This window comes from Amblyraja radiata, chromosome 5 (assembly GCF_010909765.2).
Source record: "Amblyraja radiata isolate CabotCenter1 chromosome 5, sAmbRad1.1.pri, whole genome shotgun sequence".
NCBI classification, from domain to species: domain Eukaryota; kingdom Metazoa; phylum Chordata; class Chondrichthyes; order Rajiformes; family Rajidae; genus Amblyraja; species Amblyraja radiata.
Window position 1 is genome coordinate 33,677,895 of NC_045960.1, and position 13,418 is coordinate 33,691,312.

The window sequence follows — 13,418 nt, forward strand, 5'->3', positions numbered from 1 at the left end:
CCTAAAGGGCCGGTCCCACCAGCATGCGCCTGCATGCGGCAAGCGCGACCTAACGTGGTCGCTTGAGCCGTACGGCCTCGCAGGGCCAGTCCCACTTTGATCGCCGGAGCCGTATGGAGTTGTGCGGAGCCGAAAAACTGACCGGGTTCAAAAATTCCGCGCGGCAACGGCGTGCTGACCCGCAGCCACCTCGACGCCGTACGCACCGCCTCGACGCCGTACGCCCGTTGGACTTCGCTCGAACTTCACATCACTCACTCGACCTCCGTGCGTACGGCGTCGAGGCGGCTGCGGGCTTTAGATCGCTCTTGCCGCATGGAGTCGCATGCTCATGGGACAGGCCCTTTAGGAATGCACAGATGCACCATGAAGAGCATTTTATTGGGATGCATCACAGCTCCATCCAAGACCACAAGAAATTGCAGCAAATTGCAGCCCAGGCCATCACATAAAAAACAACCTCCCTTCTATTGATGCCATTTATACCTCACGCTGCCTTGACAAGGACAGCAGCATAATCAAGCACGAGTAGCATCTTGACCACTCCCTCTTCTCCCCTCTCCCATCAGGTAAAAGATATAGAGGTGTGAAAATGCACACCACCAGATTCAGGGCCAGTTTCTTCCCAGCTGTTATCAGGCATCTGAATCATCCTACCATAACAAGAGAGCAGTGCTGAACTACCTCATTGGTGGCCCTTGGACTATCCTTGATCGGACTTTGCTGGCTTTACCTTGCATTAAACATTATTCCCTTATCATGTATCTATACACTGTAAATGGATCGATTGTAATCATGTATTGTCTTTCTGCTGACTGGTTAGCACGCAACAAAAGCTTTTCACATGACAATAAACAAAACTGTCCTGCAAATATTCTGATAATGTGCCTTATCGGAAAGTTGCTAATCTTTCATGTTTATATTGGGTAGCTAGTTCCGCCAATATTACTGTTGCCAGTAAAGGAACAGAGCACACTACCACAGACAAATACCTGGACTGTGAATCATGGTGCAAGCTTGTGGGACAGTATTTGATTTAATGGACTGGTAATCCAGAAGTCTGGACAACAACCCACAGCTGCAAGTAGAAACTCCAGCTTTGGAATGAAATACCCTGGAATTAAAAAAAAAAGTCTATCCTTAGTGACGGTGCAGTTGAAGTAAAAATCCTTTGGTTACTGAAATATGTAGGCTTCTTTCTTTAATAAATTAAATATATATACTACAGTTTTACAAGAAGGATCTCGACTCAAAACGTTGCCTATTCCTTCTCTCCATAGATGCTGCCTCACCCACTGAGTTTCCCCAGCATTTTTTGTCTACCTTCGATTTTTCCAGCATCTGCAGTTCTCTCTTAAACAATACTACAGTTTAGGGTTCATCTTCAGTGGGATTTTTGCCACCTTCATATCTCCTATCCTCAAAAAATGGGGAAAGCGGTTTTCTTAGCTATTACGTTTGGAAAGTATCCAAAAGTCTTAATTAAAAGAGTCAGTAAAATGCAGAGATATGAACTGGCAAAATGCTATGAAAAAACAGACACACAAATGCCAAAACAAACTAAATAAAAACCGACCAGATGAGCAAGATGGTTCACTGATAAGTTCACGTGATAGGAGCAGAATTAGGCCATTCAGCCCATCGAGTCTACTCCTCCATTTGATCTATCTCTCCCTCCTAACCACATTCTCCTGCCTTCTCCTCATGTTCCCTTACTAATCAAGAATCTCTCTATCTCTGCCTTAAAAATATCCATTGACCTGGCCTCCACAGCCTTCTGTGGTAATGAATTCCACAGATTCACCACCCTCTGACTTAAGATGTACCATGCAAGGGATAAATCAAAGTTCACGTAACAAAATACATAACTTCAATCTTGTTGATGGATAATAGAAGATGTGAGTTTACCTGCGAGCAGATAATCATTAGGGAGACTATTCAGCCTGTCTTAAGTCATCAAAGAGATGCAATAGCCATCAGACATTTCTTCCCTTATTCAACCTGTAATGCAGATAGCTTTAATGGAAAGAAAATCACAAACTTTTTTGAACCAAGTTGCCTCGAGTTGGGAGGACACGAAGGAATTAACTAAAACATTTAAAATGATAATTAAGTTTAATAAGGTCGAGGGGCATCAGGCTGATAATCTTGAAAATGGAAATACGTCATTTCTTAGTGAAATCGGAGAGAGCAAATTCCATACAAGGAATTGAAAAATATTTCCCACTCGTGAATGCCAAATTAATTGAAATTTAAGGCCAGAGACAGATATATGTGGAGATGTGCCATGAATGAATAACCGAATGGATTAGAAGAGCTGTATGATATATTGTGGTCCCTATGACAATGTCACCAGCCTAGATGGAATTCAATCCTCTGAAAAGTCTTGGAATGAAGCATGGTTTGATGTGGTTTAATTATCGAGATTTGAAGATAAACAAGTAAGCATTTAAATCAGGAAATTTATTAATAATACAATTTTGTTTAAGTTCTATAGGTGCTCAATAATTTCTTGTACTTTCGTCAACAACGTGAAAGAAGCAAGCCCATTCGGTTAAAATTGAGGTGGTATTTTGAAAAAAAAAATGCATATCATGTTCGATTAGTTAGATGAAGGGTATTCTGATTACCAGTGTTCAAAAATAATGCAATTGTGGAAAAAGGTCAATAGAAATCTTCACAAATATAAACATATCAGTTGTTGCATTTATAAAGTAGAAAGGCAAGTTAATGTTCATATAACACCATTATTAAGAGATTTAATTAGTTCCTCTGAGGTAAATGTGTTTCTTATACCTACGTGTAACTTTATCAAGATAAGGGACAGCTAGAGATAGGTTATTTAAAAAAAAAACCCCAATAACAATCATACCCTGATCAGATAAAATTAAAGATATTCTAACCTTAATTCATCCATTCAAATTACTATTGACATTTCAACTTTAACTATGTTAAATATATGAATATGTTGAACTTTACCTTTAAGAAAGAACTGCAGATGCTAGAAAGATCGAAGGTAGACAAAAATGCTGGAGAAATTCAATTTGCAGTGGGACTCACTCTGGCCTTGGAGGAGGCCCAGGACAGAAAGGTCGGATTCGGAATGAGAGGGTGAGTTAAAGTGCTGAGCCACCAGGAGAACAGGTTGGTTAATGTGAACTGAGCGGAGGTGTTGGGCGATGCGATCGCCAAGCCTGCACTTGGTCTCACCGATGTAGAGCAGTTGACACCTTGAACAGCGGATGCAATAGATGAGGTTGGAGGAGGTGCAGGTGAACCTCTGCCTCACCTGGAAAGACTTGGGTCCTTGGATGGAGTCGAGGGGGGAGGTAAAGTGACAAGTGTAGCATTTCCTGCGGTTGCAAGGGAAAGTACTACCCTCTGCGGAAAGCCGAAAGGGGAGGAGATGGGAAGATGTGGCTAGTGATGGCGAAAATGTTGGAGGATTATCTGTTGTATGTGACGGCTGGTAGGGTGGAAGGTGAGGACAAGGGGAACTCTGTCCTTGTTACGAGTGGGAGATGGGGAGTGAGAGCGGAGCTACGGGATTTAGAGGAGACCCTGGTGAGAGCCTCTTCTATAGTCGACGAGAGGAACCCCCATTCCCTAAAGATGCCCTAGTTTGAAACACCTCATCCTGGGTGCAGATGCGGCGTAGACTGAGGAATTGGGAGTAGGGGATAGAGTCCTTACAGGAAGCAGGGTGGGATGAAGTATAGTTCAAATAGCCATGGGAGTAATATGTTGAACTTGGTCAGGAACTGCATGCTAACTAACGAAACTAAACACAAGTTTCTATATTCTACAGTTCATTGATTTTAACCAGTCTCATGTAATACAAATTAGACAATTTGTTATTCAAGTTCTTAAAGATGCATTATTCAATAGTGAAAATGTTTACTCATATTCATAGTCATGGACTGATGCAGCATAGAAACAAACCATTCGGCCCAACTTGCTCACACCGGCCAACATATTCCAGCTACATTAGTCCCACCTGTCTGCATTTGGTCCATATTCCTCCAAACCTGTCCTATCCATGTACCTAACTGTTTCTTAAACGTTGGGATAGTTCCAGCCTCAACTACCTCTGCCAGCTCATTCCATACACCCATCACACGTGTGAAAAGGTTACCCCTCAGATTACTATTAAATCTTTTCCCCTTCACCTTAACCTATATCGTCTGGTCCTCGATTCACCTACTCTGGGCAACTCTGTGCATCTACCTGATCTATTCCTCTCATGATTTTATACTCCTCTATAAGATCACCCCTCATCCTCCTGCACTCCAAGGAATAGAGACCCAGCCTACTCAACATCTCCCTATAGCTCAAACCCTCCAGTCCTGGCAACATCCTTGTAAATCTTCTCTGTACCCTTTCCAGCTTTACAACATCTTTCCTATATGGTGCCCAGAACTGAACACAATACTCTAAATGCGGCCTCGCCAACGTCTTACACAACTGCAACATGACTGATGAAGGCCAATATGCCAAAGCCTTTTTGACCTCGTTATCTACCTGTGACTCGACCTTCAAGGAACCATGCATCTGCACTCCTAGATCCCTCTGCTCCACAACACTCCCCCGAGTCCTACCACTGCTCGTTTTGGACTTTCCAAAATGCAACACCTCACATTTCATGTATTAAATTCCATCAACCATTCCTCTGCCCACCTGGCCAATCGATCAAGATCCTGCTGCGATTTTTCACAACCGCCCACTTTTGTATCATCAGCAAACTTGCGAATCTTGCCAAGTATGTTCTCATTTTAAATCATTGATGCAGATGACAAACAGTAACGGGCCCAGCACCAAATTAGTCACAGGCTGCCAGTCCGAGAAGCAACATTCCACCATCACCCTCTGCTTCCTTCCATGAAGCCAATTTTCTATCCATTCAGCTATCTCTCCTTGGATCCTTTGGAATCACACTTTTGGATTTTTAGCAAATCAATTTTCCTTATAAATAAACATTTACAACATTGTGATGCATTGTTAAATAGCACTAAATTGTTTTAAAGCATAGTTTTAAAGTCCACTACAGATTAAAATCACTTTTATATTTCTTTGAAACAGTTTTAGTCTTAAGATTTAGAGATTCAGCATGCAAAAAGGCCCTTCAGCCCATCGAATCCGTCCCGACCAACCCAGTTTCGCATTCTACACACTCGGGGCAATTTACGGTGGCCAATTAACCTACAAGCCTGCATGTCTTTGGAATGTGGGAGGAAACAGGGAGAACGTACAAACTCGGTACAGACAGTACACATGTAGTTAGGATCGAACCTGGGTCTCTGGTGTATAAAGACAGCAGCTCTACTGCTGTGCCACCGTGCCGCCCTGTCACTGTACAGGGGGCAAGGACAGGCATTTAAAACCTCTTATTTGTTTGCTAACATTGATAGCATTTTCATTTCATACCCATATTTCATGAAAAAATTCATATCCATATATTTCCATATTATTGTGCTTTATAGCAGAGATCCACAACATAATATTCCTTTCTGTATCCATAACTGGTGTTCAATCCAGTGAATTATACATACATATAATTCTTATGCATCCTTAATATCTCAAGGATCAGCTTACAATTACACCAGCTTTAATGGCAAATATGTTTAATATCTCTGCTGCCATATTGACATGTGCACATTGGTTATGCTCATACAACAGCAAAGCAGAAGTTACAATGAATATTGACAATATATGCTTTTAAATTGGATTATGTTCTAAATCAACTGAAAGCAATCATGCAGTTTAAAAGGAGCATCCCTTGACAACAGACTATACAAAACACATTGAAAATACTGCAAAATTATCACTTTGTGTTTTACAAATAAAGAAAATATTTCTTATTTTTAAAAAAAATCTTCAAAATCAAGGCATCCTTTTATTTTCAAGAATCAACTATTTTATCAGGCTTGGTCAGCCTGCATATGCATTCTGGAAGTGACAGCTTCAGTAATGTGATCCTCAAGGCAATACCACGTCAGATGCAAGGAAATGGCACAATGTTATATTTGGAGCTCTGTAATTCTTCAGTGATATTCTAAGAATTCAACTTCTGAAACTTCAGGGTGGTAACATGAGTGTGCTTGGAGTCCAGTTTATGAAGGAATGCTCCTTTAAGATATGGAACCAGTTTTTGCAGATGGAACCAGTCAATCTTTGGTGCACATTTCAACATAGCAGCAGAATAAATGTCCTCCACTCTGACAGCACATGCTCAAAATGAGCTGCAACCAAAAAGGTTTTATAGTTTGGAATGGAGATTGTAATGTGCCAATTTTACAAAGATTATCAAGGGACATCTGACTATTTAGCTCCAAGACTTGAGGTTAATTACCAAAATAATATTTTCTCCCAGCTGATACAAAGCTAAAGCCGACTCCGCACAACAATAACACTGGGTAACTTATTCACTGCTTTTGCGCACATTTGAGATATTAAACATGCTGTTCCAAACTCTTGCAGGCTAATGTTGTCCGCTGAGCATTTAGAAGCTTTTAATATAATCTGTGCATATTCCTGCAATGCTTTAAGTCTCATTAAAGTCAATTATTTTCAATTTATTCAACTCCACATACCAAACACAAACATTTCTGGCACTCTGTGGTCTCTGGATTGAAGGGAACCATAATCAGAGTGTACAAAATTCTATGCTAACTCTGATTTCATACTCCTAAGGTACTTCCAGTAAAACAATCGTGATACTTTGCAGCAAATGGCCTTTAAATAGGCAAATGTTACACTGCGCCTACACCTCTGGAGTCGGCCAGTTGTGAAACTGTAGGTTGTATTTCGGCATCCATATCCGAACCGCACAATATCGTAATTAAAACGTCAAATTGCTGTTGCCATGGTTTGAAATCGAGCAGAGATTAAAGTGGATTTTCACCAGCCCTAGGCAGAAGGTGGCACATTCAATCCTGAACAAAATAAGACAAAATCCACCGTTATTGCTGTCACTGAAGTAATGCCGCATTCTTCCCACCAATAACTCCCTCCAGTGGTTACCATTAGAAACGTCCAGATTTTAGAAATAAAGTCATTTTAAGGCTACTTTTACAACAATAAACTAAGCTTTTATTCATATAGGTAATCTTTCTTTAAATTACTGACTATGTTACTTCCTGGGTTCTGAAGAAAAGTGCGTTTGTTGTTCATCTGACGAGCAAAGTTTAACCGAGATAGGCACAAAAGGCTGGAGTAACTCAGTGGGTCAGCTTTTCGTGTCTATCTTCTGTTTAATCCAGCATCTGAAGTAACTTCCCATACAAAGTTTAACCTATAATTTGAATAGTCATTTGCCGATTTAAACATTGAGATATTTGAGTTTACAGCTGTAAAAACACAGCAATTCAATGATACATTCAAACTTTGATAAATGGGAAAGAAAATACTGCACCTGAAAAAGAATAGTGTTTAAAGCCTTTCACACACAAGTTTGAATGGAAATCCTTTCGGTGTTTGGACTAGTGCTGCATAACAGTTCTCGAGAACAGTGTGGCGATTCCATCGACAAGCTGTGAACAGACAAGTAGCTACTGCTGCTGCGGTCTTTTGCCCCTCCAGGTTCTGTTTCAATGTCCACATGAACCTCTATATTTTTTCCCTCCCTAGAACAAAAGCAGCAATTAGTATAGTTTGCCAAAAACATGTGTTGCATAACTATTAAATACACTCATTCCATAAATCCAAAGGAAAAATGAAAAATGTACAGGTGCAAAAAAAAGGGACAAATTAAAATCTAAAAGTAATGATTGGACACATTAGGTTATCTGGATATTGTAGTGCATTGGAACTGCCAAATGATTATCAGAAGAGTTGAATTTTCTTTCTTGGACACTGCTTAGCCTGTTGTTTCCAATATTTGCTCTTTTGTTTGGTTTAGAGATACAGCGCAGAAACAGGCCCTTCAGCCCATCGAGTTCATGCCTACCAGCGATCGCCGCACATTAACACTATCCTACACACACTAGAGACAATTTACAATTATACCAAGCCAATTAACCTACAAACCTGTATGTCTTTGGAGTGTGAGATCCCGGAAAAACCCCATGCAGGTCATGGGGAGAATGTCCAAACTCCGTACAGACCATTTTCTATCTAAAGAAATGCTATCTTGGCAGCGATGAGAAGTTTCGTAAAACACTCACGTTGTTATTTCTGACAAGTTAAAAATAACCTGTTGCTTCATGTTTTCGGGGGAATGAAAGACAGGAGGCAAAGAGAGGAATAATCACCTTACTTCTGATAGATGTGGCATGGGCAGATTCTGGGATTCAAACCAACTTGTCCCTTAGATTTGCAGAGAGCTTTCAAGTTATTGAAAATCAATCAGCAAATTTATATTGTCAATCAATGAAATGATCTTGTGGTTGACATGCCAATATATATTAATAAAAGTAATGATTACAGTAACAACTATTTTGCTATTAAATCTTGTCCATGCTCAGCAGAGTCTTAAAAATGGACATGTCGAAATTACCCCCGAATACAAGGATAATTCAAGTGACTTTACTGACCTGTTTGAAGAATCCTGTTCTGCACTAAGCATGCTTCCAGCTAGTGCTACGGTGCTTGCTGATTGATCATTCTCCAGTTTTACACCTGCTCTGTCCAGATTGCTTCCACTTGCACTCAGGCCACTGGTTACCTCTTGTACACTGCTACCACTAATACTGTGGTTATGTAACCTTGGCCGTGGTTCATTAACTGAAGAAAATGTGAATATAGTTGGAATACAAAGGTTATATTACTGTTTAAAAGAAGGTGCATGTTTTGATATACAAGACATTATAATGAATTAATGAACCAAATGTACCATTACGAGTCAGAGTCATACAGCATGGCATAGACCCTTTGGCTCAACTTGCCCATGCTGACCAAAATGCTCCACTCTACACTAGTTCCACCTGCCTGTGTTTGGCCCATATCCCTCTAAACCTTTCCTTTCTATGAACCTGTCCAAATGTCATTTAAATGGTGTTGCAGTACCTGCCTCAATTATCTCTTCTGGCAGCTCATTCACAATCCTGTGTGGAAAATGTTGTCATTTAACCCTCATTCTCCTGTGCTCAAAGGAATAAAGCCCTAGCCTGCCTAACCTCCCTATTGTATCAGGCCCTGAGCTCCTGGCAACATTGTAATTACCTTATCTGTCTATTTCATGCCAACCTTTAAAAAAATGCACGACCAGATTTAAAAACACATCATTAAAATGTTGCCCTCCAAACAAAAAAAAGATTTAATTAATATTCTCATTTTAACCCAATACAACAATGGATAAGTACTAGTCATATAGGTGAATTAAAAGCTTGCATTTGAATGGATGTAAATAGAATGGTGACACAGGGCTCATTTACAATATTATCACATCAAATTCTCAGACTGGGAGAAGATGATAAAAAATAAAAATGTATGCAAGTTACAAAATTGTGCTTCACTTTGAAACTTGAGAGATTCCCTGCAACTCACTTAAATCAAACAAAAGTGTGCCCCCATGGAAGCAACGTTATTTAGACCAGGAAGCCCTGATGGCCTTTCATTCTAAATGAAGAATGTCTTTCTAATCTTAGCAATCAGAATAATCACTGTTAACATTCTTCTCGAAAATGACAGAGTAGAAATGGAATGGAATTAAACATCTCTTGTAAATACCAACGTCAAAGTAAAAGTTAATTGTGAAGAGTGCAGGAAGAAATAAAAAACATAAACTAACAATGGGCATTGGTCAATGGGCATTGGTCAATGGCATTGGTCAATGGGCATTGGTCAATGGTCAATGGCATTGGTCAATGGGCATTGGTCAATGGGCAATGGTCAATGGCATTGGTCAATGGGCATTGGTCAATGGCATTGATCAATGGGCATTGGTCAATGGCATTGGTCAATGGGCATTGGTCAATGGCATTAGTCAATGGGCATTGGTCAATGGCATTGGTCAATGGGCATTGGGCATTGGTCAATGGGCATTGGTCAATGGGCATTGGTCAATGGCATTGGTCAATGGCCCATTGTTAGGTTATGTTTTTCATTTCCTTCTGCACTCTTCACAATTACCTTCTACTTTCATCAAATGATCATCGGATTATGGGTGGGCAGCTCACATGACAATATTGATTGTTGAAATAGTTCCAACCGGTGTGAATAAATCATTGTGCTAACCACAATGTAATAGTTTAGAGGCCTCTAACTCCTCCCAATGTTAAAATGTATCTCCTTAATTGGAATAGGTGTTAGAGTCATTGGATTAATGATCACTATTTTACTAAAAAGGTCGCAGCTAAATAAGAATAATGCCTGACATGTTTTAACGCCAAAGAAACAGCATGTTGTCAACACCATGTTAAGAATAATTAATCTGATCAAAGAAGAGAGGGTGTGGATTGTTCTCCAGTTTCAATGCAGTCAAACACGTTTTGACATTCAGAATTCCCATCTGGCACCACACTGTTGAAGATAAGTTTCTTCTCGCCAATACTGTATGTCCATCCAAAGACAATAAGACACTTTCAGAGCAAAGACAAAATTACTTCTGAAAGAATTGACAAAGCTCCTGATTGATGAAATTAATGTTGAATCATGAAGGACAAACTTAATGGGGAAAATCTTATGTGAGAAAGCAGGAAACAAAATAATGGAGATAAAAAAGCGATTTTTTTTTTTGAAGAAATAGGCTATTCTCAGATCAACCGATTTTCTTATGAATTAAGTCTCAATGCAAAATATTCAGACTAAACTAGATTTTGACTGATGGGAAAATATTTTGTTTACTAGGAAATTCTAATATTATAAGTACATAACTTGGTTCTGAAGAGCAATGAAAAGGGTCAAGGTCAGAGCGCACATACTTCAAAAAAGCTATAAAAACAAACCAAGATTGCAAAGAAAGCATCGTTCTTCATATGGTCTATAAAATGTTTGAAAATTGCATTCTTGTACAATGAGAAAAATAAGGGAAGATTTGAAATATTTGATTAATTTTGCAATTTTATCCCGGAGAAGAATTTAAAACTTTAAACTTAAGGTTAAAACATTTGTACCTGAAGAGTCAGTGTCAGAGAAGAAAATACATTTGAACGATTTTTACATTGTAAATTCATAACGACCATACAATATTTTGAAGAGAGGCGACAGATGCTGCAATCCGGAATGAAAAAAAATAGGATATTGTAAGAACTCACAGAGTCAAGCAGCATTGGTGGAGGACAAAGGTGCATGTGAATGTTTTGGGTCTCGACCCTGCATCAGGGCCGAGAAGGAAGAGAAAAGAATGACAGTATATAGAAGTACTAAGATGGCGGTGGTGAAGGGTGGAAGGGAAGGTTAGCAGCCGCGAATGGTCTGCGAACTTGCCTCCCCCGCTCTCGGAAAGTGTCCTAATATTCTGAGATTGGCTCAGGAAGCGGGCATGACGGCCACGGCACATGGTTACAGAGGGGACTGCTGGAGGTTACGGAAGGTACAGTTACAATGGTCGTGGGATGTGGTGTTAGTGGAGGCTGCAGCGGGAGGCCATACAGCCGCCAGGTGAGCGAGTGGATCGAGCGCAACTTGCAGCAACAGCTGCACGATGCAGCTGATGGCATTATGCGTGACCAGGCAGAGCCCTACTTGATCGATCCAGTGTTGTCAGGATACTGAGCTAAAAGTGAAAATAAGAAATTGCATTTCTCCATAGGTCAAAATTGGACTTTTCAGAGACATGGAAGTTGCAAGATGACAATGTAAGATCAAAAGAGTTGGGGTGTGGAGGGAAATAATTGGTCTACTTAAAGATCAGCATGAGAATTAGATGCTTCAAAAGAGGATATTTAACAATACCCAATACCCAAAGCAGAGGGTGATGGTGGAAGGTGCTTCTCGGACTGGAGGCCTCTGACTAGTGGTGTGCCTCAGGGTTCGGCGCTGGGCCCGTTACTGTTTGTCATCTACATCAAAGATTAGGATGAGAACATACAGGGCAAAATTAGCACGGTTGCTGATGATACAAAAGTGAGTGGTTTTGCAGATAACGAATTTGGTTGTGAATGATTGCAGCAGGATCTGGATCGATTGGCTGAGGAATGGTTGATGGAATTTAATACAGAGAAGTGTGAGGTGTTGCATTTGGGGACGTTGAACAAGGGCAGGACCTACACAGTAAATGGTGGGCCTCTGCGTAGTGTTGGAGAGCAGAGGGATCTAGGAGTCGCAAGTAGATGAGGTGGTCAAAAAGGCTTTTGGCACTTTGGCCTTCATCAGTCAGAGTATAGAAGTTGGGAGGTCATGTTGCCATTGTATAAGACGTTGGTGAGGCCGCATTTAGAGCATTGTGTTCAGTTCTGGGCATCATATAGGAAAAATGTTGTAAAGCTGGAAAGGGTACAGAGAAGATTTACAAGGATGTTGCCAGGACTGGATGGTCTGAGCTATAGGAAGAGGTTGAGTAGGTTGGGGCTCTATTCCTTAGAGCGCAGGAGGATGAGGGGTGATCTTATAGAGGAGTATAAAATCATGAGAGGAATAGATCGGGAAGATGCACAGAGCCTCTTGCCCAGAGTAGGGGAATCAAGTACCAGAGGACATAGGTTCAAGGTGAAGGGGAAAAAGGGTGGTGGGTGTATGAAACAAGCTGCCAGAGGTGGTAGTTGAGGCTGGGACTATCCCATCGTTTAAGAAACAGTTAGACAGGTACATGGATAGGACAGGTTTGGAGTGATATGGACCAAGTGCAGGCAGGACTAGTGTAACTGGGACATGCTGGCCGGTGTGGCAAGTTGGGCCGAAGGGCCTGTTTCCACACTGTATGACTCCATGACTAATACCATGAGATGATTAGGAGGTTCATCCGTGCCAAAGGCACTTTTGTTGTACAATTCAAACACCTTTGTAATAACACCTATAATGTGGACTAGAGTGGCCCATCCTTTTAAAATCACTGTTTTATTCTCAACATATAATAACTTGCCATTAGCCACAAGGACAATGTAAAAGTTTGGTAAAGTAATGACACATTCAAGATAGAGGACTTCTACTTTTATGAATTTTGCAACCATCTTTAATACATGACAACCTTAATAATAAGCGATTTGGAAGCTAAATATTTGGAACACATGTCAACTAATCAATTTAGGCAACTTTTACTTCTTGAATAAATATTAGTCACACTTACCAGAAGCAGCATCTTCATCTATTTCAATCTTTACACCTTTTCCATTTCCAGTCGTAACTCCACACCAATCGCTACGACAGAGCGATACTGGGACAACACCGTAAACATATGCAAGCATTATAGGTACCCCAATACCTTAAAAAAAATAAATAATAATTGAAATATTTTGCTCCAGAAAATAATACCAACCACTTTTAGTAAGCATTCTGCAAAACATTGCAGTTTATATTCATTTTGCAATTGGATGCATAACAAA

General features: G+C 40.3%; 1 protein-coding gene across 2 annotated transcripts in view; it reads right to left on the reverse strand.

Annotated features, from left to right (window-relative positions):
- Nucleotides 1–5,454: 5,454 nt before the first annotated feature.
- The window catches only part of LOC116973177 (E3 ubiquitin-protein ligase RNF19A-like), an 82,719-nt gene continuing 74,755 nt past the window's right edge, over nt 5,455–13,418 (reverse strand). For both annotated transcript variants that reach the window (XM_033020986.1, XM_033020987.1), the window contains exons 7-10: nt 13,163–13,297; nt 8,532–8,721; nt 7,412–7,622; nt 5,455–6,932 (exon numbers count right to left, since the gene is read on the reverse strand). In XM_033020986.1, the coding sequence (XP_032876877.1) occupies nt 7,439–7,622; nt 8,532–8,721; nt 13,163–13,297 (509 nt within the window). In that variant the 3' untranslated portion in view covers nt 5,455–6,932; nt 7,412–7,438. The remainder of the gene's footprint in view (nt 6,933–7,411; nt 7,623–8,531; nt 8,722–13,162; nt 13,298–13,418) is intronic.